General features: G+C 36.1%; 2 protein-coding genes across 5 annotated transcripts in view; both read left to right on the forward strand.

Annotated features, from left to right (window-relative positions):
• cuedc1b (CUE domain containing 1b) overlaps nt 1-6,862 on the forward strand; it is a 31,512-nt gene extending 24,650 nt beyond the window's left edge. For 3 of the 4 annotated variants that reach the window (XM_067450465.1, XM_067450467.1, XM_067450466.1), the window contains exons 7-10: nt 1,823-1,912; nt 2,030-2,123; nt 3,257-3,315; nt 3,909-3,982. In XM_067450465.1, coding sequence (XP_067306566.1) covers nt 1,823-1,912; nt 2,030-2,123; nt 3,257-3,315; nt 3,909-3,982 — 317 coding nt within the window. Of the gene's footprint in view, nt 1-1,822; nt 1,913-2,029; nt 2,124-3,256; nt 3,316-3,908; nt 3,983-4,434 lie in introns of those variants that run through there. The other variant, XM_067450468.1, reaches the window with a different exon arrangement.
• Nucleotides 6,863-10,795: 3,933 nt separating this feature from the next.
• wsb1 (WD repeat and SOCS box containing 1) lies at nt 10,796-24,893 on the forward strand. The gene is made up of 9 exons (XM_067450469.1): nt 10,796-11,171; nt 12,500-12,668; nt 14,099-14,370; nt 15,948-16,079; nt 16,855-16,955; nt 20,269-20,441; nt 20,547-20,660; nt 21,431-21,538; nt 22,899-24,893. Exons 1-9 carry the CDS (start codon nt 11,132-11,134, stop codon nt 23,059-23,061), a joined length of 1,272 nt encoding a protein of 423 aa, XP_067306570.1. The 5' UTR covers nt 10,796-11,131; the 3' UTR covers nt 23,062-24,893.
• Nucleotides 24,894-26,288: the final 1,395 nt, after the last annotated feature.

A 26,288-nucleotide genomic window follows, 5' to 3' on the forward strand; every position in this document is an offset into this window, starting at 1 on the left:
CTCTGTTATAAACCACAGATAACAGATCAAACTCTGCTGACATCAAAAATCAGAAGAAACATTGTGCCATGAATGAAAAAGTTATTCAAGGATTTTCAGTCCACAAATCACCAACATTCACCATGAATTTAATGTAGTTTATTGTAGAATTTAATTAATTTAATGAAACTAACTGAAACCATGATATTGTGGCAGAAATAGTCAAATGTTTTTTATTCATCTCAGGGTTCGTACAACCTTTTGAGAGTGAAATTCGAGCCCTTTTCAAGCTCTAAATAGTATCCATTTTTAATGTGATGACTTGTAAAACTAAAAATTAAATACCAGTTAACCAAAAAAACTTACCAGCCCGTGGCTAACAGGCACTTTATTAAAAAAAAAAAAAAAAGGAAAAACAAGACATAAAAATTACCACTATAACCAGTGGATGGAGGCAGAGGACAACGTATTGACTTATTAGCAATTCCCTCTCCCTAACATGGAAAAAAAAGTAGAAAGTCGACTCAACAGACTGAACAGAATGAAATTAACCGAATATGATTTCCACACCAAATAATGCAGAGCCACAGACCAAACCGACCTATTATGTTATTGCCTTGGACCAATGGTAGTTTGAGTTGTTTTCCGGAAAGCTGTTTCGAACAAACATTCTTTTGGCCTAATTTTGTCTGAAATGACACCACACTAGTTTGTTCTTCGATTTAGATTTAAGGACCTTAATTTTCTCTTTTCAAAACCCCCAATTTTTCTAAATATTAATAGCTCAGCTATTACAATTACTCATGTAAATATATATATATATATATATATATATATATATATATATATATATATATATATATATATATATATATATATATAATAATAGATTTTATTTATAATGCACTTTTCATTCCGAAGAATCTCAAAGTGCAACAAGGGGGGGGGGGGGGGGGGATAACAACAAAAAAATGAATAACAAGTAAAAATATAGAATACTACAAACAATCAACCAACACAGAAAACAAACAGAAAACAGAGCTGATGGTGAACAGAAACAGAGCTGATGGTGAACAGAAAACAGCTGATGGTGGAAGTCTCTGTTAGCTCCGCAGCACACTGTGGTCCACTCCATGTTTCAGATTTCTCCCAGCGGCAGTGTCCCAATGACATCGCCGAGGCAGGACAGCTGAAGACCAGATGATGGGTCTTCATGACGATTCAAACGATGGGGATCGCCGCAGCACCATGCAGGAGGCAGAACATTTTTTCGGGCACTTCTGTGGACACACCGGGGTCGGCGCAGAAGTCCAAGCCGCTCCACGGCCGCAATGCAGGACGGAACAGTGGCGCAGCCGAGAAGCGGAACATCCCAACATCATGCCGGACGCCGATTACGATGGCCCAGATGACGCTAGCCCGGTGCAAACTTCAGCCACCATGCAGCTTAAGCCCAAGGGAGACCACCAGTGAGCAGTCGCGACGAGAAACATCAAAAGTCCTCCAAACCAGAACCAACCAACCGCAGCAATTCAAACGTAAACATTAGAAGCGGTGGAAAACGGCGAAACGAGGAACAACGTCCTCTCAGTGGCTGCCAGCAATCAGCAACAGCCCCAATTGTAGCTCTGACTGTTAGACTAGTCACAAACATAAGGAAATAAAATAAAATCTAAATCTAATAGTACATTAACATGATCATTTGTGGGTGGAGAAGCGGCGAACAGACGACGCCAGCGTCCTCTCCCCCACGTTGCCTAGCAACTCATATATATATATATATATATATATATATATATATATTTGTTGTTGACAAGATGTTTTTTACTTTTTTCTGAAACAGGTGATCACTATGCTTCCGGATCTGTAGAGGCCTGTACAGCAGTTTCAGATGACGCTCTCTTCAGAGACAAGCTAAAGCATATGGGAAAATGTAAGGGTCTTGCCTGAAACACCCCTGTTCATCTGAAAATAATTGTTTATTAAACATTTTACTTTTAGGACGTTAACATTTCTATTGCATTGTAACATTCTGCATTTTCTTCTGCAGCAACCAGGAAGAAGCTGTTTGAAATTGCCAGAGGGTTCTCGGAGAAGACGAAGCGGAGGAAGTCTAAAAGAAGAACATTGCTGCGGCATCATTCATATCCTTCAAAGTGTGCCAGAACCACATTAGTTTAAAGACCCCCCTCTAGTGAAAATCAAGTTTTTAATGTTGTTCCTATGCCTATGTGATGTTTTTAATATGCTTTAGGATAAGCCCTGTGCAAATTCATCAGTCATCACCATTGCTCTCCTTAAAACTGCAGTAGGAAAAAAAACGTGGTTTGAAATTGCAGTTGTTCCCTACATCACAAATGCCGTCAACGCACAGGCAGGCTTTAGCATATCATTAACTATGCTGCAAAGCAGTGAGATTCTTCTCAAGAGAAGCCAGTTTATCCCAGTCAATTTTTCTGTTGAAATGAAAAATGGGGTACATTTAGCAAAATAATGGGTGAATATTGTTTATGATGTATGTTATGATGATCTCTGTGCCTTTCTCCACTGACGTTATATGTTCAAGCGTTTCTAAGGATGCTGGTTTTTATAAGGCAGACTGAGATTTCGATTGTGAACATGGTTTGTGTAACATTAGCAACACATTAGTGGCTGTTTGATAACATAGTCAAGCAAAATGCTAAACATATTAATTACAAGTGTCCGATATTGTAAAGAGCAATGCGTAAAACGTATTACTATTTTGATACATCGATTTGTAGATGACCCTGTATAATTCACTCTTCCACTACTGAATCAGTTTCTGGGTCAAATATATACTAATTTGCATATTCATGTTTCTACATATACTAAATTAATCAAGGGTATAGTTATATTGAAGCTATTTTAAGGCATGAAGAAATAATTTTCACAGGGGGAAAAAAATGTAAATGAAATTTTGATAATCAAAGGCGAGTTTAATTATTGATTACTAGGGGACTTTAAATCAATACAGTAGCAGTGTAAAAAAATTAAATATTATGTGAAATCAGAGTATTTTTTAGAGCAAGCATGAAATAGAAATTAGTACAAAAATTAGGAAGCTAGAGGAGTATATTTAGAGATATAGACTGAGTTATTATGCTGTGAACTCAGTGGCTCCCCTGTTTTGTGTTCAGTGAATTCCCCAACAACTGTTATTTATGGTTCTTGGCAAAGTAACTTTGAACTTTAATTCTGGTTCAGTTCATTTGAGTACATTTAGTGTTGACTGTTTACTTTGACTGCACTTTCTCAGATTGGGCACAGCAAACTCCACTGCCAACCTCCTAGATGATGTGGAAGGAAACCCATGTGGTAAGATTTTCTCTCCAATTTTCCAAGCCATTTTTTCCTTTATGCCACTGATTAACTCTTTCCCCACCACAGACAAAATTTTCCGTAATGTATGACCTGACGCTTTCCTGGCATTGACTGAATATTTCAACAGACCGTGTTTTCACTGCTATACGGTAGAGGGCACTATTACGGATCATCTAAAATACTGTAGTACAGAATTAAAACCTAAAATCAAAAATTATACGGATCAAATTGCATGCGAAAAAGAAGCCGAGACAAGCATTTGTCTTTCCTCAGCTTTTTGTTAAAAATGTTGCTTTTTTTATGAAACTGACCCACATTCAAGTGTTCAAAAAAGAATGCATGAATCTAGAATAAAAATTACTCTATTATTACTAAGTACTAAGCAGAGGCTCTGTTCTGTCTTTTGTTTTATTCATATCACAAAATATTTTTGGGACCATGAAAGTTTAGATCAAAAACGCTGGTGGTCTTTATTAAAATTAAAATTAAAAACTGGTGGTGAAAGAGTTAATTGAATGTGTATTTACTTAGGTGCAGTAAATTGCTGACGTTGCTGAAAATATTAATGCTTTAATAAATAAATATAGATGAAGAAAGTCAACACAGACGATTGGCTGCGCAGGAAGAGGAGTCGTCACATAAGGAACCACTATCATGGTGAGTGAGATTCTTCACTTTACTTTTGTGCTGTGTGCTTTCATATTCATATTCGTCCCACTAATATAATAATCCTAGACTGGGTACACCCAGCCTGATCTGCCGGCGTTTCGATTTCGCAGTCTCAGTCTGGAAACCTACTTCTGTTACACTTTTGCAGGAACCAATCACAGACTGGCTTATCCACCTGGCACACTATTGGCGGGTTTATCGGCGGTACAGTCATTTGAATTATGCTCGTTTATCACTCCTTTGAAGGACTATCCAATTGCGTACAGAGTCTTTTCAATAATGCTTGTTTATCACGCCTCTTGTGCAGTTGAAAATACAGAGCAGACTCCCCAGACCAATGTTCAATCTTAAATTGAGCTTGGTCTGGTGATATCCAGACAATAATACTCCTTTAACTGACATAGATATCTAGTAGTAACAAACCTCTTGATCATTTCATTCCAGATCCCTCCTCTGTGCTCTTGGGAAATTAGGGTTTCCATGGTGACCTCAGAATGACCCATGGCTGATAGCTCCTTATCTCAGCGGCTCCAGTCCAGGCAATCCCAGACTCTGAAGGAGGACCAGCCGAGGCAGGACTGTATGATCATTTTGTAGCAGCCTTTTGCAAGCCTAAGATTATTGTTACCTACATTTGATTACTATTATAATTATTGTATTGTAACTGTTAATATTTGGTTTCATAATGTAAAACTTAGCATCTATAGTACTGATTTCCAAAATATTTTTGTCTTTTTTTTATATCTAATCATCTGAAAAGAAATTCCCTTGTATGTATGTTTAAAATATCAGTTACCTGTGGAATTTCTTTCCCCACTTATATTTTCCTTGTCACCATTAGAAAAGTGGCAAATATTTGATTTATTATTGTCCACAGTGTCCAGAAGTGACACAATTAACTTTCAGTTGTTTCAGCACATTACTATATAATTGTTTCCTTATTTTCATTGGACTCTGCTGCTCTTAGAGTCTAATCTGCACATTAAACATTAACAGCATTTCCTCAAATAATGGACCCAGATTGTCACGTTTATTACTCGAAATGCTTTCTCCCTTCTTCATCATTGCTGTTAAGGAAAAAACACCATTATTCAGGTCTCCATTTAGTCTGGTGTGATTAGGGTGCTGAATGGTCTATTTCCATACTACTTTTTCATACAATGAAATCAAAACTGACTTCCTTCAGATGACCTCTTTTAAGTGGTCTCCTTCCATGTAAGTTAAACAAAAAGAGAAAGGCAAATTGCAGATCAAACGAAGAATTGGCCTGCTTCTAATGTTTGCACTGCCATTTCTGTTTTATAAAATATTTGAATGGTTTTCATTTCAATTGTTTCTTTGTGGACAGTGATTAGATTTGTTTGTTTGAGCCAGTATAGTTGCCATCTGAATATCTGTTTGTTTTTTTGGTTATCTTTGAACAGAACGAGCAGAGAACAATTTGAATGATACTGTCCTTGAACCAACCAAAACGCTGCTGTGCGCTTTGCTGCTTCCTGTTTGTTTTTTGCAAATCACACTGAATGACTTACCCTAATGCTGTGCTTCCAGTAGGTCACGTGACTGTCATATGGTCAGAGGTCTAACTGTGATCCACCAATAAGAATGTGCCATTATGTTCATTTTAGTGTTGTGCATCCAAGTATTGATTCAGTGTAAAGTAGCCTATTGGAGGATACTGTGTGACAGTGATGATGTTTTTTTTGTATTTTATGTATGTCAGGTTATCCAACTGGTAAATCTGTTAGTTTGAAACCACCTAGTCACAGTATTACATGTGCCGAAGCACACTTTTTGGATTCCACCATGTTACTGATACACGTCAAGCTCCTGAAATGGCTATTGGAACTTGCTTGTTTTATTTAAAGGGCATTATGTACAGTATATGAGGTTATCATGACTATATCTCATCAATATGTGATTTATATAATTTTTGCCATTATTAAAAATTATATAGGTATCCATAGGCATCATCAATGACGTATATTTCGTATACAGTAATTATATGTTCTGTGAAGTTGAATAGCCATTATGAAATGCATATTTGCATGATGTATTTTTTACAGGTTTTTCTTTTTTCTGAGCTTTATGGATGGCACAGAGCAACAAGTCAGCAATTCGTTTTGAAAATGATGTGAATTGAAAGAACAAAGATTTTGTAAGAGAAAAACCTTGTTGAGTAGTAACGCATACAAGTACAGATCCCACGTTCCCATTGCTACCGTTGTAGTCTATGATTCGCAGACACGACTGCGTGAGATTTTTTCCTTCCATCTAGCTTGTTAACATATTTTATCCACTCAGGGAACGCGCTCTCATTTCACTTTCTGCTGAAAGCACAACTAAAACTGAAAACTTCTTAGCGCAAAATATTCATTAATAGGCAAGGTATCGCCGCCTGTTTTGCCGTCATGAGGTTGATATAAACAGTTCAGGGACTGTGGATGATCTGCTTCAGTATGTAGCCCAAGTTCCTTTTCTTGATCACATGTCCTTGCGTGTTTACCAGAAATGTTTTCAAGGTCTGCTTCTTCATCTTCCGTCTTTACATGGGAGAGATGAGGCGAAATCAACTGTGGATGTGTTCAGAGTGTCGTGTGCGAGCCACATGATTTTAAAATTAGTGGAATGTAATATTTATACTGTATTAGAAGGTAAACACGTACAAGGAAATTGGCGATTTTGAACGTAAAATACTTTTTTGTTTTAAAGAATATTACCTAATTAATTTGACTGCATCTATTTGCCCTGAATAAATGTGATTTTGTTCCGTATCACATCATTCACTTAAGACTATTTCTAGTTCTGGACTTTTCTTACAATCCAGATGTTTATTAGCTATTGGAATAAATAATAAAATTGTTGTACTCTGCCTGATCATGTCATTTTTTCTCAACAGAGTCAAGTCAAGTATTGAATAGTATATTCATTCTTTGTAGGCTATGTATAGGCTGTTCCACAACCACAAAAAAAAGTGCATTAAGATACTTCTATCATCTATTGACTCCCACAATAATACTTAAAATATCCGTAAGCTTAATATTTATTAAAATCATAATTTATTGGTTACTTTAAATTGGGAGGTGGCTGTCCTGAGCCATAACTGCTAAATTTAAACTTGAAAAGTGTTGTTTTTTTTTTAAATGACATAAATCTATATATATTTTAAACATTTCCATTGATGTTTTTAAAAATATATATTTTAGATGTTATATATATATATATATATATATATATATATATATACACACATACATACATACATACATACATACACACACACACACACACACACACAGACTCTAAAAAAAAATGCTGGGTTTTAACCCATTCTGAGTAAAAAACAACCCAATGTTGGGACAAATATGGACTAACCCAGTGAGATTGGGTTGTTTTAATCCCACGGCTGGGTGAAATATTTGCTTAAGACAACCCAATCGCTGGGTTTAAACAACCCAACTGCTGGGTTAGTCCAACAATGGGTTGTCTTTTACTCAGAATTTTTTAGAGTGTGTGTGCCTGTTTATGTGGTTTATGAGGACACAAATTTGTATAACTACATGGGTATTACACTATAAATGTGGTTTATGGGGACATTTCAAATGTCCTCATAATTCAAATAGCTTTAAAAACATACTAAATTATGTTTTTTTTGAGAAAGTAAAAATGCAGAATGTTTCCTGTGATGGGTAGGTTTAGGGGTAGGGGCAGTGTAAGGGGATAGAAAATATGGTTTGTACGGTATAAAATCAATTACGCCTATGGAGAGTCCCTGTAAACCACATAGACCAACGTGTGTGTGTGTGTGTGTGTGTGAGAGAGAGAGAGAGAGCGAGAGAGATGAGAAAAATAGATTTTATATTTTCTTTGTAACTCATGAAAGTTTATATAAAAAGTTTTTATAAAATGTTAAAAAGTGCCCCGCGTTTTCATATCACTACCGAAAAAGTGTTATGTTTTAGTTGTGACATCGTTTTTGGGGGGATATTGATATTGCATAACCCTGTTGCATAATCAACATTGTTATGCAAATCATTAGTATGTTTTCATTATTCATTTTAGTATGATTAGTCACGATCGAAAAACATGCTATGTCAACTAAGATGTAGTGTTTGGTTCAATGTATATTCAGACTAATAATCCTTAACTTTGAAATCAGTATGATAAACTTTATGACCTTATTTAAAAAGTAGATCTAAACAAAATATTAATAGGCTTTATTAAATTATTATTATTGTGTTTCAGTAGTGATACATAGGGAGAGAAAATCTGAAAATACAATATGAGAATTAACTGCAAAATTACTAGAAATGTGTACCCTGGATATTATATAATTTGAATGCATACAAAATTTGTGGAGAAAAAAAAAATCTAAATGTTCCACTTCCAACTCTAACTGACTGAACTAATTCTGTAGAATAGCCCATTTGAAACACCCTATTCGATATAAATGCAACCAGTAGAGGGCAGTGCAGTCCCTTATAATGGGTTTGTTTTTCCACATTGCTGCATTTTTAATTTTAATTTACATACATTTTTCTTTTAAATCATTTACCATTCTTGATTTATTACTTATGGCTGACCACCCACTTAGATGACCTACCCTTGGCCAACTTTCTGTGAACTGGTATTTCTTGGAATTACTATAGGCAATGAAGAAAGCCCTTTCAACTCCATGTCACCTCAGTTATCACCCCAAGACAAAATAAAAACTTTGCACTATCAAGCATCAAGATGGCAAGAAAAAGAAAAACGTCCTGTATCTAACACACTTATCTGTTTGACACACAAAGTTAACCCTTTAACAATGATCTGGCAAGAAATAAACATGCACTTATTGAACCAGAGATGTTATTCCAAAACTCTTTGCACACTGATACAAATCCAGTAGCTATAACATCATATAAACATAAAGGAGAACTAACTAGAAGATCACAACATTATTAATGAAACATACATTATTGTTTTATCACATCTGCGCTAACAGAATGTTCTGTCTGATGTGTGTCAAATAAAATAATTGATATGAAACCATAGCATCTTCTTGAAGAAAAATTATTTTAATATGTACTAAGCACCCTCATGTTGTTACAAACCTCTATTAGTTTCTTTCTTCTGTTGAACACAAAAGAAGATATTTTAAAGAATAACCAGACAGTTGACAGTATAGCCATTGACATTTTTGGCTTCTATGGTGACCGTCAACTGTCTGGTTACCAGCATTCTTTAAAATATATTATTTTGTGGCAATCCATACAGGCAATCCATACAGATGACTAAAAAAATAATAATTTTTATCCCTTCAAGGCACTTGATCTGCTGTTGAGTGACTAGTCAGTCCAGGCATGCCTGACAGCACACTTTATCCTCAACTATATTCATTACACCGTTTGGCTTTGGAAGCCTTATTGCATAATCAGAAACTTTAGAAACAACTCCAACCCTTTCCCATAATAAATTCAACACACAAATTTTCTAACATTTATTTCACTCTCTCCAACCATGACTGCATGTGCAGATTCATTGTGAAAACCAGTCATTCTTCCAAACCATTTAGCTTTCGCATTTGTGTCTTTCTTTTCAGCTCTTGACAACGTTTTTACTGGAACTACCTGTTTTTAGATCAATCATCATGCATTTAAAATAGGGACACACTTTTCAAATTCTTCTGTCTTTTCTTTGAGGTGAAATACCTACATTTTAGTCTCATATCGAACCTCTTTTTCTTTCAATATGTTTCAGGTTATCATATAGGGCTTATCAATCCACATCAATGGGGCTGGACTTAATGTAGCTGGTTTTAACCATGGGTCAAACCTGTGAAATGCTGAAGATACTGATTCTGGACATTTTCTCCTATTTCAGGACATTGTAAAACTCACTGGCAACAGCTGACCTTCTTTCTTGTTTGCTCAATGTAGAACAGCCTGATCTCTTTTATGTTGAGAGAGCAATATTGTTTTTTTTAATGTCACAAATAATTAGCCTTCAAAAAGATGGCAAGTAACAATTAATTAAATGTGAAATTTTGAAGACTGAGCAGTTTCTTGTGAAACGTACTCCAATTAATACATTGTTTTACAGTGTTCGAGGTTTACCAGCACGGTCATGCTGATCATGGTTCAGATTTTTTTTTTAATAATATACATAGGCCTATTGTATGGATTTATTGTAAGAAAACATGACACTAGCCCTATATAGGCTATTTATGCAACTGTAAGGTGGAGATAAAATGAACAAAGATATATATATATATATATATATATATATATATATATATATATATATATATATATATATATATATATATATATATATATCTTATTGTATGTTTCAGATAATTGAATAGTAGGCTACCTACCAAGGTGCTAAACTGTTGGTAAATTAATCAGACTTTTAAAAGTAAAATTCTGAAGAACAAAAATATAATGTTTAATATAACGCAGACTACCTACACCCATCCACGTTATAAGATACATTTTCGTTGTAGCCTACAGCCTACTTCAACCTTTGTTCTCTGGATGCTTTCGTGGAATTCACCACAATACAAGCTAAACGAAATAAAGAGTACTTTCAATTTCTGAAGCCTTTTTAAAGCAATGTGCTCTTTTCAGAAACAAAGAATTGCACCTCTGGATTAGGGTTTGCGCTTCATCATCACACTGCTCACCAGCACGTATTCCACGAATCCATTCCATTCATATTCTCGAGAGACTAGCCAATCAAAAGCCACGCGTAAATAGCCTTGGTCCAATCAGAGATCCTCCGTTGCTTCTGCAACTGTTGTGACGTCGCTAGAATAGCCACCCATCGGTGTGTGTGTGTTTGAATCGTTAGGAGGAGGACGCTCGCAGCCATTATCACTGTATTCGAGCTTGGTGCGAAACGGTTTAAGCAGACCTGTCTATTATTTGCTCATTTTCGTTGTTTAACTCTTAGTTTTTATCGATCTCAAGTTGTACATCAAAGACAAAAATAATTGTCTATTTTCTAAACAGTCGTATATGTAAATATTGGCAGCGTTGCGTCGACGCGCCGCATTCCCGGGCATCTGACTCATCGGAGACACGCGGAAATCATTTTAACGCATTTATTTCATTAACCAACACGATTTGAATTGAAGAGACTAGCTTCGATTTAGATGGCAAGCTTCCCAGATTTTGTCAACGAAAATGAAATAGGTGAGTTTTTGGATTCGTCACCATTGCTTTGAATGGGGGAGGGTCTTGATTTTTAGTTCCCATCTATTCCTTTATATACTGCCTATTTTTACATTTGTGAAGCAATGGGGCTTAAGTAACGTTACTCATTCAGTGTTTGTCTATATCGTATTAATGCGAGAACTCAAACAAATGCCTAACACATATTTTATATATGGTCATTATTAATATGTGACGGTTAAACAATGATATTTATTTTAGTTGTGCTCGTGCTTTCTTGAGCCCCACGTTCACACCCAGATTGCTTCGACTCCCTCCCCCACCGTCCGACCCTCAGAATGACTCAACACACCAGTTGTGAACTACACGTTCGTGTTAATTATATAAACAATAACATTTTAGGAGAGAAACAATTTTATGTTAATTAACTTATGTTGTTGTTATTAAATTCTTATATCCTCGGCGTATTCATATTGTGCCCAGTATCTTTTCAATTAGCCACTACTAGTAATTATAAGGTAGCCAACTAACATAAGTTCATGTCACTATCCTGATTGTGAAAAGTAACTATTTAATTTGTTTCTAGTAACTATTTAATTTGTTTCTAGTAACTATTTAATTTGTTTCTAGTAACTATTTAATTTGTTTCTAGTAACAAATTGCTAATTTTGTCGTTTAAGTATGCAGGATTTGTGGTTCAGACACTTAATTGATTACTAGTACGTTATGCATTTAAATTGTTACATTCACTGCTGTAATAAGTATTGGTATCTAATAAATATTTACTACTGAAATTCATCTATTTGATTCCTTACTAGCTAGTGACACAAATGTTTTACAACGTAATACCTTGTGTGTTAAAACAGTCCCTATTTTTAAAGTATTTAAATTGATTTAGAGGGATGATTCACCCAAAAAATGAAAATTGTAATTTACATTGACTTGATTGCTTCTACAGAGCATAAAAATCAATATATATATGCAATATTCCATGCTTCGAAAGTCAATTAGTCAAAAGTCTTTGGTTACAAACTTGGGGAAACAAAAACCAAAAAGTCATGCATGTTTGGAATGACACCAAGGTAAGTAAATGTACTAAATTATGAAAGAATTTAGTATTTTTGGGTGAACTAACCATTTAAATGTTACCATTTAACCATTTCAATATAATAGGATTTTATTTGCAAAAAAATAGAATACAAAATGCAGTTATGATATAACTCAAAGCTGTGAATTCATACACACATTCTCTCTAATACAAAGTTGTTCACCAACTAGTTTAACATTTTGTTTTATAAGAAGTTTTAAAGGCTTAAAATGTGATATTATTTTTTTTCCTTTTGCAACAGGTAAAGCTAAGTTCATCGGGGAACTCATACCTCCAGTTGCTCCCTTTGACCAGAAGTCTGGACGGGAGACTTGGACTGTGGCTTTTGCACCTGATGGTTCCTACTTTGCTTGGTCTCAAGGGCATCGAATTGTGAGACTTGTACCATGGAAAAAATGCTTAGCCAGCTTGTGAGTATACACACTGATCTCTTTGTTTCCCACCATGGTGAATTGTTACAATACAGCTTGTGTGTTGATGGACTGAAAAAAGGCATGAGGTGTGTGCTGGTTGTCTGGTCTAGTCCTCTGGGCTTTCACATGGGGGCAATGCCACAGTCTTGCACAGTGTTTGGGCTTGTGTAGCATTCAGTGGCACAACGTAGGTCACCACTAATCATCATCTCACCTTACCCTGTGGATTCAGAGACCATTGTCGTGCATGCAGCCCTGCCAACCAGCCATTGTCCCGTTCTGAATGTGAAGCCCTTATTATGAGGTTCACATCATTGCCCTTTGGCTGCTTGCCTTGAACTGAGCAATGTTTTGGGTTGTTTATTTACTTTCCTCTTAGCCAATATGAACGTAAATAGAGCTGGGCACAAAATTATCTATCCAACTACTTTCCACAGTCAGTATATTAAATGTTATTTTGCATTAATACAACAACAAAAAAGATAAAGAAATGATTTTAAAAAAAATTCTGACTTGCTCATGCTAGTAGCCTTCATAAACACACCAAAAATATCACTGCAACATGAACTATGCAGACAGAGTAAATGTTTAACAGAAAAAGTTACAATAGTTGCAATTAAAGCAAACAAGTTTCTACATGTGTCCATAAAAGAGAAGCATAGTATTGTAAAACTATTTTCAGTTGTTGTACAGTAAAGTGTAGTAACTTTTATTAGTAGTAGAAAGTACACACAAAGGATATCATGTGGAAACTGTTAAATTAATTAAGTTTAGTTGGGTATGGTAAAATTACACCACTAAAATAATTCAGAGATGATCATAAATACATTCACAGTCGGTTATTATAGATGTCAACTGTTGAAATAAAATAACTTAAACTTCTTATTTTGGCTAGTTGCAAAGGAATCGTTGCTCGTTTATTTAGTTGAACATGATACACTAAAATAATAAAAAAATGAATAAAAACATGGGGTTGTGTAATGACAGAGTTTTCATTTGAGTGAACTGTTCCTTTACTGCGAAGGCAGAAGCAAGCAACTGTGCCATTAAATGCTTCAGCGGACACGTGGCAGGCATTATCTGTTTCAGTTCTGCAGCGCCTGCTTTGTATTCACACAATAACCTCTTGTAATGTTTCCAAAACCTCACACTCGATGCATTTAATGAACAAGAGCTTGTAGAATTAGGCAAGTGATGTTAAATGGGTCAAAGTTGATGCAACACTTCTGTAATCTCTTAGACTGGGAGTTTACTTAGTGTTCAAATATTCAAAAGATTTAAAATGTTCAGCTTATTTCAACAGACATTCTTGATAACCCTTTAAAGAAGTAAAACATCCTCTTGCTATTCTTAATTTATCAAAGAATTTATCTGTTTACATCGAGCGGAGGAGACGTGATTCTCACGGTGCAATAATCTCACCCTAGCTCTGTAAAGAAAGAAGATCGGCCGAGCAGTGCAGGTCCTCAACGACTCTCCAGGCAGAACAGTGAGGGCAGTCTGCTGCCTGGCGAGCCCAGAGAGCACACCATCGACTGTGGTGACATTGTATGGGGCCTTGCCTTCGGCTCTTCCATTCCCGAGAAGCAGAGTCGCTGTGTTAATATCGAATGGCACCGGTTCAAGTTCGGCCAGGACCAGCTGCTGCTTGCCACCGGCCTCAACAATGGCCGCATCAAAATCTGGGACGTCTATACAGGTGAGGGTCCTCAGACAAAATTTTGCATTAGTGAGACTGCAGGTCATGTGACATTACTGTTTGTCCAGATGACTGTTTACATATTCCTCAAAGAGTTGCTTTTGAAGAAATTAACAGTTAAACCACATACAGTTTTTAATAATAAAAAATTGTAAGTGCCTGATGAAGTTTTACCATACACTTTTCTCACCTTGTAAATAGCCAATGAAGCTGGCATGGTGTTAAAAATAAACAGACAGTCCTAACAATTAATACTAATAAACTGGTGGGTTAACTGGTGAGGTGTTTGTTCACTGATTTGTTTTTTATTGATGTTTCTGCGCTATTGAGTAAATGTTTTAAAAATCACAGTCCAGCCATGCTGTCCCCTCTTAACACTTCTGTGTGCCCGCTTCCTGTTTTTCATTTTCCCAACAGATGCGTGTGTGTGTAAGAGAGAGGGGAGGTAGTGGTTATATAATGCGTTGACATGATATTTTAAGTCCTACCTTTTTGTTATTTTGACCCCATCTTGTTCATACTTACACCAATGTTTTTCAAATGTGTCTCTTGGATACACCTACTGATATTTTTTTTTTTTAGCATTTATGCAGTCAGTCAGTTATAAATTATTTTTAGTACATATTTGCTCAACCTTTCAGGTGGTATTATCATTCTACTTTATGAACCTTTGAACTGCGTTGGCATTCATTCCTTGGTCACTGAGGTTCTGCTTTTGTGCCTCTGATCAGTTTTCACAGTTCTAATGATCATAACTTGTGAATCTGCTATCAGAGAATCTAAAACTGAGAGGTAGTTGTTGACTTAACTGGCAGCTATTCAGAGTTATATAATTAATTTTTGCTTGGCTACAACATGTATTAATAGGTGGGCAGGTCCTGTACAGACATCCCCATTGGTTGTTCTGAGGGGATAGAGATGTTTTCTTCAGTGGATAACTCCACCTCCCTTCTAACTAAAACCGCAGTGCCATAAATTTACCAAGCAGACTTGCTGTTTTCAGGGTGCGAGACTCCTCCTCCAGCTGCCTTTTTTTTCCATTCTAGAAACTTCCTAGAAATCTGATAGCAGTCTTTTGTACAGTATCTCGACAGGATTTGTGTCATATACCCGTCATTCACAGAGCTAAGTGAATGTATTTTGTCCTGTTTGACAGGTTACAAATAGGCCCTGTTACTAATCCCCAATCAAATTTTCAGAAATACATGTTAAAGATTTTTTTGTCCCTGTAGGTGCAACTAATTGTAGGGATTTAGCCTGGCAGGTGTCAGTGATTGTACATCCATATACCTCAAGGCAATTCTATACCGCTCATAAAGTAAGAGCTTAATCGGGTGTATAACCTACTGTTTCCGAGATGCCTTGGAAATGCCTTTTTGGCACCTGCTTAATAAGTGTAAAGCCACAAACATAATCATTCTCTCTTTGATTCCTAAGATGACAAAACAATTCCTAAAAAGTGGAATGCAGCTCCCAAGATGTTAATACTAATGCAACATTGACTATTTGATCCGATTAGCCTGAACTTTGTGCTTTTAAACAGTGGTTTATCCTCAATTTTGTTTTCTTGTGTATAGGAAAGCTATTGCTGAACCTGATGGACCACACAGACATTGTGCGGGACCTGACATTTGCCCCAGATGGGAGTTTAGTACTGGTTTCTGCCTCAAGAGACAAGACCCTACGTGTGTGGGATCTCAAAGATGATGGTGAGGAACAAGTGTTGATTTTTGTATGAGTAATTTGGTTCATTGGAGAATTTTGTTTATTAAAAATTACAACTTTTTTAAAGTTCTTTACATAATATTAACAAGTCTGATAATGTGTAGCCCCAAACTGATAAGTTTCTGCAGTTGAAGTTGCTTGCACAGCAGCCTGCTTTGTTTTTATTTTCATATCTCCATGGAGTTCATCACACATACTCGCTAGCTCAAGCCTTCATGTGCACACCCTCTCGAAGATTCTGGCACTGTGGTTGTAGCTCAAAGGAATGTTTGCTGATATTTTCTCTTATTTCTTATGAAATCCTAAGACAGACTTGCTTTTAATAGGATCGCATGAATCTTATTTATATGCTGGGAACTGAGATGAAACGGAGCTCAATGTATTTGCAACCAGATTTTTATTTTATTTATTTTTTATTTTTTTACTAATCATTAAGGAATGTTGGCCACAGTTCAGCTTCAATTCCTCTGGTCTCAAAGCTAAGAAACTTGGCTATTAGATCAAGTAAATTAGTTTTATTGTTTTTCCCTGTGCATCAGCATTGTTTTCAAGAGATAAATATTCGATTAAGGATTTATTTATTTTCTTTTTTTTAAAGTTTACTTTCTGCAGTATTTGTGGGAAGTTTATCATTAAATGTAACAGCATTCTTAACCATTCTTTTTGTGCAATGACATTTGATAACCAACTCAAATTTTAACAGAAAGCTAGCTAAAGCTATTGCTATACTATAAACAATCTAAATTGTTTGTCTAATAGGTAACATGGTGAAAGTACTCCGTGGTCATCAAAACTGGGTCTACTGCAGTGCTTTCTCACCTGATTCATCGGTCCTTTGTTCTGTAGGCGCAGGGAAAGCGGTATGTTTTGCAGTTCTTTCCTCCTCTTTATTACTACCTGTATGGTGTGTTGTTAATAATTCTAAGACCAATCAATGAATGCTAAATGAATCATAATGCTCAGTGCCATAACCTGCTTCTATAAACCCTGCCTGTAGTTTTGATTTCTGGTTTGCTGTTGTTTAAACAAATGGGTGCCTGATTATTGTACACGTTTACATAGAAATGCAAAAAGCTCATTCTTCTCCATAAAGATTTAAAGTTTATATTCATTAAAGGAGCCTAAAATGTTTCACACTCCACCAAAATGTTAATCAGCACAGCTTTTTTTACAACATCAATGATAAATGTTTCTTGAGCACCAAATCAGTATATTGGTATGATTCCTGAATGATCGTGTGACACTGGAGACTGGATAATAGAGAACTTATTGTTGTATTTTTGATAATGTATTCTTGATCAAATAATTACTTATTTTTAAAAAATTAAAATATCTTAACAATCCCAAACTTTTGAACAGTACATTGAATGACATAGTTGTCATGCTGGTTTGCATGTGAACGCCCTTATGGCGCAAGCAAAGTTTTCCAGCCGTCAATCTGACATCTCTGAAACAGAGTCTTACTGGATCCTATCTAACTCTCCACTTATGACCAGGCTGCAGTGATTAAACTGTACGGTTGTGTGTGTCCATAAGTGTCTTGCTTTCCCTGTCCCAGGTGATGGCAGAGCTCTGTGTTTGAGTGATTTTGAGGGAAGCGCCGCGCTGACATATAGAGCAGCCGGTGCGGACCACACGGGGCACGGCTGCCATCGCGGCCCACGTTGAACGCTCATGTGCCCTCAAGGGCTACCTGTACGTAGGTTTTGCTCCATGTCTGTCTACCTCTCACTGTCACAGTTTTTACTTCTTTTACCTTATCTCTCAGAAGAGTTGACAGTGAGATCCCCTTCCCACCCTACCCCCTACTTACTTTCCTGATTTCCTTTCCATCTCTATATTTAGTAGCATTTCTATTATCTCCATATTTACCCTAAAACAGGAGCTCTAGGTATTGTCTCCTGTATGTGTACGCAAACCATCCAGTAGAGCCCCTTCCTACTCATTAGTGGCTTTTGTTAACCAACCTCACTGCACCCTTGAGGCGCAACGCTCGGCCGCTGGTCAATTTGTCTGTATGTAATGCCCTAGTCAGACGTTTTTGTAATGGTGTTAATAGTTGGAGGGGTCGGAGCATTGTTTGCATGTGTGAGCAATGAAAGGGCTCCTTGTGCCTCAACAGATTGATAATGTCACTCTAATGAGGAATTACTCCAATTGGGAAAACAGGTTACGCAAATGTATCATTCCCTATTGCGTCATGCATGAAGCCACCACTAGCAAGACCTATGGGTACTTTCCACGCTGGTTGCAATTTCTATTTGAAAGCGCATTTTGTTTTCCATTTGTTAATAACCTAATTTATCCTATTCTCAAAGCAGAGTCTGTTTCAATGATGTCAAGAGCTTTAGCAAACACCAGCATGATTTTCCCAATTCACAAGGTACCACTCAGCAATAGTAGCATTTATTTTTCCTACAGTAGGTACAATTTCAAAAAAGGCTTTAATGTTCCCTTCATGCGAAAGATATATGGCTTGTCTTAGTATTGAATGCTGGGAGTAGTCATGCACCCTGAAGCCCTTTCATCTCACGTTGCAAATTTAGAGAAAACGGTAAATTAGCCTTGTGTACTCACCGTTGTAGTTTCTTCAGAAACACCAAAGTGTTTCAGTTGCAAATAGCTATTGAATCTGTAAACTTTTGCTCAAGTGCAATGTCTGTAGCTTATGAAAAATAACAAAAAAATGTTTCTTTAATGTTACAGGGAGCTTGAAACTCAAATTAATGGTTAAAGGGATAATTCACCCAAAAAAATTAAAAACCCTGCTCCTATCCTAGGTGTATATGACATTCTTCTTTCTGGTGACTATAAAATCAGAGCTAAAGATGGCTCTTCCAAGCTTTTATAATGGCAGTTCAAAATTTGAAGAACACCAGATGACCAGCCATCATTGGGGTGTTAACCATGATAAAGGCCTCCTGAAGCGAATGGATGGGTTTTATTAAAAGAAAAATATCTATATTTAAAACTTAACAAAGTAAAATATCTAGCTTCAGCCAGACCACCTCCCGTATTCAACTTACAAAGAAAGTGTAATGCTTCTCGCAGTTCAAAATGCTTACCCTAAGTCAACGTCCTTGTTGCACCAATTATGCTTTTTTCGTAAGTTAAATACAGAAGGTGGTCCCCGGACATTATTTTATAACGTGTGGTAAATATGGATATTTTTCTTACAAAAAAAAAGCATAGATCCGCTTCAGAAGGCCTTGATTAACCCCCGGAGCCGTGTGGATTTCTTTTATAATGGATAGATGCACTTTTTTGTCCTTTAAATTTTGGGCTGCCATTCACTCCCATTATAATGCTTAGAAGAGCCAGGGCATTTTTAATGCAACTGATTGTATTTGTTTGACAAGAATGTCATATACACCTAGGATAGGTTGAGGGTGAGTAAATCATGGGATACTTTTCATTTTTGGGTGAACTATCCTTTTAAGCTGTGGTCACATTAGTGAAATTGTGTGATCAAACTTCCTTTCCTCATTGTCTATTGTCATATCACACATCCAATATTGACCGTACCTTTACACTTAAAATATAATAAAAATTGCGCTGGAGCAAAATAAGCACTAGAAACTCATGGTTGATTCATTAGTAGAGTTTGCAGTTGTGACGTGTGTGTATTTTGTGTTTGCCAAAGGCGTCAACCTTTTGGCCATCAAATGTTCTCTTCTCTTGCAGTATCTGTGTCTCTTCGTAGGCCTCCGCCGGCGCGGTGCAAGCCTATTGTAAACTCAAGTGAACTAAAACTGAAAGGGGATGCCAGTGGAGTAACATTATGTTACCTTAAGTTACTACTTATTTGTATTTATTTATTTTTTAATTTCCACATTATGTAGTATTTCTTGGAAAAATGTTTTAATCAATATATTTTGATTTATGTACCCTGTAGTGTTTTACAATATTTTTTATTATTTTTAACTGAGCAGTTATGTAATTTAAAGTCTTACTAGAGATTGACATTTGTGCAGTTTTGTGCAACCAAGCCTTGCTGTTTCTTTGGCATGTGCTACCTTTTACTGGGTTTGGTTTGTAGTGCTTAAGATTTTCCTTAAATGACACTGAGCAAGTTTTGAACTTGTTTAATTTGAATTAATTCTTTGTTTAAATTTATTGTCTCTCTGTGTGGAAAAATACAGTAGACTATAACACATGTCTTTTGCATTGCAGGTCTTCCTGTGGGACATGGATAAGTACACTCTGATTCGAAAGCTGGAGGGCCATCATAACGACGTGGTGTCCTGCGAGTTCTCTCCTGACGGGGCTTTGCTAGCCACCGCCTCCTATGACACCCGTGTCATAGTGTGGGACCCTCATGCAGCCACTGTTCTGTTCGAGCTGGGGTACGTGACTAACCCCTAACTTTTTTATTTTAAATTTTTGATTTCTTTCTAAACTTTTGCTTTGCATAAGCTCATGTTGTTTGGCTGATCTCTTATCTTCCCCAGGCATCTCTTCCCTCCTCCCTCCCCCATATTTGCAGGGGGAGCAAATGATCGATGGGTTCGCTCCGTCGCGTTTTGTCATGATGGTCGGCACATTGCCAGTGTCACTGATGACAGGTAAGATTATGCAAATAGTTGGTTATTTGCTCTTAAAAACTCATGTTGATTTGTTCGTTTTTGCAGTTAGGGCCTCAAGAAAGAGTGTGATTTGTAGCAGGGCCTCTTTCTGGGAAAGATCACATGCCTCTCATATGACATCCATTAATCACTGTGAGGCGCCTAGTTTGCTTTCGCTGCTCCTCCTGCCGTCTCTGGGTGGAGGCGTCGCTCTCTTACTGAGTGAATTAAACCATTTGTGCTCTACAAAATGGCGGAGAAAGAAAGTTACATTACTTAATGTATGGTTTATTTTATTTTGGGGTACCTAATTACACTACTGTCATTTTATGCTCATATAGGCTGCGTTAATTTGATCAAAAATATTGTAAAAAATAATATTGTGAAATTATGATAATAGCTGTACTCCAGTCTTCAGTGTCACATGATCCTTTAGAAATCATTTCAATATGCTGATTTGATTATTAAAAACTGTTGATGCATATTTTTATGGAAACTTTGGAACTATGAGGGAAAAAAAGTTGGGTTTGTCTGATTTAATGGAAAGTTCAGACGTATTTACTGTCAATATAGAATTTCCTTTATTAATTCTAGCTGAATAAAAGTATTAATTTATTTTTTTGTTTACTGGCCCCAAACTTATGAATTTTAGTGTATAAAATACACTAGATATTTAAACTACATGCTTTGTGCTTTAAAAGTGTTGTGAATCCACAGATGTGAATAAAACAATCTATTGTTTTTTTACAATCTGTATTTTCGTTTTTCAGGCTGGTGCGTTTCTGGAGCATCGATGAGAAGAGTCCTCAAGCCATTGCGCCTCTCACTAATGGCCTCTGCTGTGCCTTTTCTACTGACGGAAGCGTTTTGGCTGCTGGGTACGAATCTGTTAGTCTACTGTTTGGTGGCTATAGTGCTGCACGATTATGACACATCATAATTGTCAATTATTCCCTTGAAATTGTAATGGCGATTATTAAATATATTACAATTTACTTTGAATGGCTTTATACTAGGGGTGTAACGATACACTTGTCACAATTTGATATAAATCACGATACTTAACTTATCGATGAACTTATTGATATTTTAAGACAAAATTGTTGTTGTTTTTCACTATTATTATTATTATTATTATCAAGATCTACAAATATTCCCCCATTGTATCATTATACATTATATATAGTGGTTTAATGTAGTAATGTCACTGAAACTCCAAAAACTTTAGTTTCAGATGATCAGTGCAATCTGTCACAGTTCTAATTGCAAGAAAGCGTGTCAAAATGACACTTCCTAAACTGTAAATGTTTAGCTCATCTAAAAAATGAATTCTGCATGTACTCACTCATGTTGTTTTCGCGTGTCTCGCAATCATTTGAATGTCCGTGTTTACTTCAGTATGCAAGTCGTGGTAAATCTGGTCATCAGATAAAGCCATTGTGTATCTTCAGAAGACTTGGATTTGGATTAGTTGGACACTCGATTAGTTATTTTTACAATGCTTTTATGACATTGTTGGATCTTTTTGATCCAATTTTTGAGAGGAATGGACAGTCCCGCGGCTGGCCGTCTTGATGCCCTAAGCGTCAATACTTTATGATGTCTGTGGCACTGGGAATAAACTTAAATGGAGGGACAGAAATCGCAGGTTTTATAACAAACATATTCATTTGTTTTTAGAAGCTAAATGACAACATATATAGGCTGTGTGCATGGCTTCTGTGCTATTTCTCATGCATTCGACCAGTCCGCATACTTCTGTCACAACGGAACATGATATCCAAGCATGCAGAATGTTTTTATTTTTTTATCGTGGCTTGGAACGATTACATAATCATAGCATCCATAATTGTAATCTTGATTAGAAATTTGATTAATTGTGCAGCCCTAGGTGGATAGTGTTACTACGTAATCAAATCTGTATCTTGCTTTCTTACTTGTTTTGGAATGATGCCAGAAATATAACACTTTCTTGTATCTTTAATGATCCGTTATAAAAAAAAAAATTATAGCAAACTGGTTCCGCAGCTTCCTTTTGTTTATACAATTCATTTCACAGAGTTGGCTGTCACACCCTCATACTTTTCTGCATGACTGTAATCTGACAGTTTAATTAACTAGTACGGTGTATAAATGGCACAACCCAGTTTGATCATGATGTCAGTTTGTATTTTTAGTTCACTAAATAAGTGGAATGTTTGGATGCAAAGTTAAATGCTTCTGTTCGTCTTCCCACAGGTCTCGTGATGGCAGTGTGCATTTCTGGGCTTCCCCACACAGCATTGCGAGCCTCCAGCACCTGTGCCGTATGACCCTGCGGCGAGTCATGCCCACCCAGCAGGTTTATACGCTGCCCATTCCTTTCTCCATGCAAGACTACCTGGCCTATAAGACACTTTAACATGGACCACAAATCATGGCACTCTGTGAAACCAAGGAATTAATTTTTTTTCTTTTTTTGGTGCAAATATTTTTTTTATGCTCATACAAGACCCCCTAAAGTAGGCAAGGTCCGTTCTTTTTGTATTTATTTATCTTTTTTATTTTGAAAATTTACTTTTTCTAGTTCCAAATATATTTCAGTACTTTTTATTTGTTGAGATTTTTTTCATCCTTTTTTTTTTCCTATGTCCATATCAGGTAGTGGCCTTCACAGACAGCCTTAATATATCAGCAGACCATGTTTTTTCCTCTTGATTTGCAATTCGTTTTTTTCATGTGGCTCAACTGATGGGTGAAATTTGTGCTTTCTTTGGGCTCAGTTCAGGGTGTTCCTGCACTGAGCTGAAAACGACATGATGGGGAATCCTCTCCCAAATGTTCTGCAGTGTTTTCTTTTACCGTGCTGGCTATGAGAGGGACTGAAGGGAAATGACAATGTGAAAATGTGTATGAACGCGTGCATGTTGTAGACGGAACTGAGTTTGGTAGTTCAGGGACACAGGCAGTGCCTCCCCTTTACGTGCCTCTTTAGAGAAAATAAACTCTGCGCGCTTATGCTGCTTCAGCAATGGCCTTATGTTCGTCACAAACCTAAAACTACAGTAACGCATGGGCTAATTTGTTTTTTGCAGAAATTGTATATTTTTTACTTGTACAGAGATTTGTAAAGGCACATTTTTTGTTGTGTATGCATATTTGTATAAATGTATATATGTAGCTCTTTTTTCATGCTTCTCATCCTTCACTTTATAATTCTTGTATTGAAAGTCTGCTGTACATGGTCTTTTCTCTTGTGCAAATATGATAGTTTGTAGGGGAATGACACAAGTTTGCTTTGAAGAGAAACTGCCTACCAGTTTGATGAGATGTGTAACCAGTAGCGAAAATGATCCCACATTCTTGATTTCTCATTCCAAACAAATAGCCACTGACTTCCATTTGCTGTATCTGCGATTAATTCAATATGGCACTTTAACCATGCTTGGGACTTGGTCCGACACATTGCCTTGTTCTGACCATTATCTCGCAATCAAACCTCAGTCTGTTCACCCTTCGACATTCTAGATGAATGGCCATGTGTTTTAACAGAGAGAGCCAAAAAAGTGCAGTTTTGTTGAGATGGTTTTGTGCAGCCATGTCTCATCTACCTCTCGTTTTGAGGAACTAGTCATGTTGGCATAAAGGTAGATTATTGGATGTCCTGGAACAAAATGGAATGATTCTGTTTTTGTATATGCATGTGACCCTGCCTGTCAATCAATTCTTATTTTAGAATGTAGGAATCAGAATGTGGCGCATTCATCTGGTCATGCAGTCTTGGCAATAAAAATGTGTTGAAAAAGCTGATGCCAAAGATCCCCTTGGGTTCTTATTGATGTGATTGGCATAGTCAGTTTTCTTTCCCTCTCCTTCATTAATGGCTTAAACTTGAAAGTCTTTATGTATGTCTGGTATTCTGTGCTTGGGTGTATGAAGAATGCTGATGTTCAACAGATTGGGTTTTCTTTAGACCGCTGCTTATAAAGTACATCTAGAAAAGATACATAGATTTGCTTTAATGTTCCAACTTAAATGTTAGAATTACAGTTTATTTAGAATACAGTGGTGACATTTTTCAATCACTAATGAATATTATAGAGCTTGGAAACTAGTTAATCTGACCATCTGTTTCAGACAGAATACCTAATGCTATGTTCACCAGGAGCAACTCAATTTTACAAGAATGTATTTAATTTTTTAGTCTGGATTTTTGTTTGTTTTGATTGTTGAAATAAAGTATTTTACATCCTTTGGTTGTCTTGAAGCAGTTTTTTGGCAAAGGTAAATTTACAGCAGCCATTATGCCAGTTTTTGGTGTGATCTTTTATTTTTAGGAATCATTCCAATATGCTGATATGCTAAAGAAAAACATCTTGTGTTGAAAACATTTGTGCCGCTTAATATTTATTTAACAATTTCAGGATTCTGTGAATAGGAAGTTTAAAAGAACAGCATTTACTTTGGTAACATTAGAAATGTTTTTGACACTTTTTAAAACAATTGGATATGCTTTATCCAAAGTGACTTACAGTTGAGGGGAGTGCAATACAAGCAGTCAAACCAACAATCAATGTGTTCACCCTCATATTTCACCCTCTCCTTGTAATACCTGTCATGCCCATGTCATTATACCAATTTGTCCTCATATGTCACAAAAACATGCCCACACGCACAATGTATGCTAATTATTAAATTAAAAAAATTTGTAATGCATAAGCAAAAACAAAAAAGATTGGTAGCTCTGTTCATAGGACATTTGACCCATTTTGTGACTGAACAAACAACAATCACTGTGAGATTTCACAGCTGTGCTAATCTTCCCATGCTCCTCAAAACAAGTAACTCCTCAAGAACCCTTACGGAGAACAGCATTCCAACCTTCAGCCTGTAGCAACTTAAAATTGCTACAGTTAGATATGTAAAATGTTTGTGTATTTTTTTTGGAGACATATTTGTTCAAAACAGTTTTTTTTAAAGAAATTATTTAATTTATTGAGGTTACATTCCACAAAGTGTGGAAACTTGCTGAACAGCTTTAGTGTTTTTAGACTCTGTCCAAAAGGCATGAAAGGTCATTATCAGGTTAATTATTGACTAGCACCAGTAATGCTATCAGGTTAAATATTAAGACTTACAGCCAATAAAACCAATGCTTCAAAGGAACAAAATCATTACGTTTCACATTTGAGTCATTATGGCCTAAATCTTTATTTTAGTTTTTTACTTGTATAGTGTATGTTGCAACCTCTCTAAAGAGGCTCAACTTCCAGATGTTTCTGCAGCCTAAAGCATACACTCAAAGTGATGCTGTATTTTTTTTATGCTGTTCGATTTATTTAACTATTTATTTTGATTCAGCACCACTGTATCAGGGTTAAAATGATTTGAAGCGGTTACTCTTTGACTTAACTTTTTCATTTTGAAATAACATTTTTCAATCAAGTAACCCATGGTAATTTTAAAGTGTCATTAATGTAAAATACTAAATCAACTATTCTATTTAAAATGTAACTTTGACTATATATTATATATATATATATATATATATATATATATATATATATATATATATATATATATATATACAGTCTTGTTCAAAATAATAGCAGTACAATGTGACTAACCAGAATAATCAAGGTTTTTAGT

Source organism: Pseudorasbora parva, chromosome 8 (assembly GCF_024679245.1).
Source record: "Pseudorasbora parva isolate DD20220531a chromosome 8, ASM2467924v1, whole genome shotgun sequence".
Lineage (NCBI taxonomy): Eukaryota > Metazoa > Chordata > Actinopteri > Cypriniformes > Gobionidae > Pseudorasbora > Pseudorasbora parva.

What these genes read in the sequence shown, in the direction of transcription:
- wsb1 (XM_067450469.1), top strand. Translation starts at nt 11,132, where the DNA reads ATGGCAAGCTTCCCAGATTTTGTCAACGAAAATGAAATAG. An exon ending in CTGTAGGCGCAGGGAAAGCG is followed by an intron (nt 16,956 to 20,268) that starts GTATGTTTTGCA and finishes TTTGCATTGCAG; the next exon opens with GTCTTCCTGTGGGACATGGA. An exon ending in ACTGTTCTGTTCGAGCTGGG is followed by an intron (nt 20,442 to 20,546) that starts GTACGTGACTAA and finishes TATCTTCCCCAG; the next exon opens with GCATCTCTTCCCTCCTCCCT.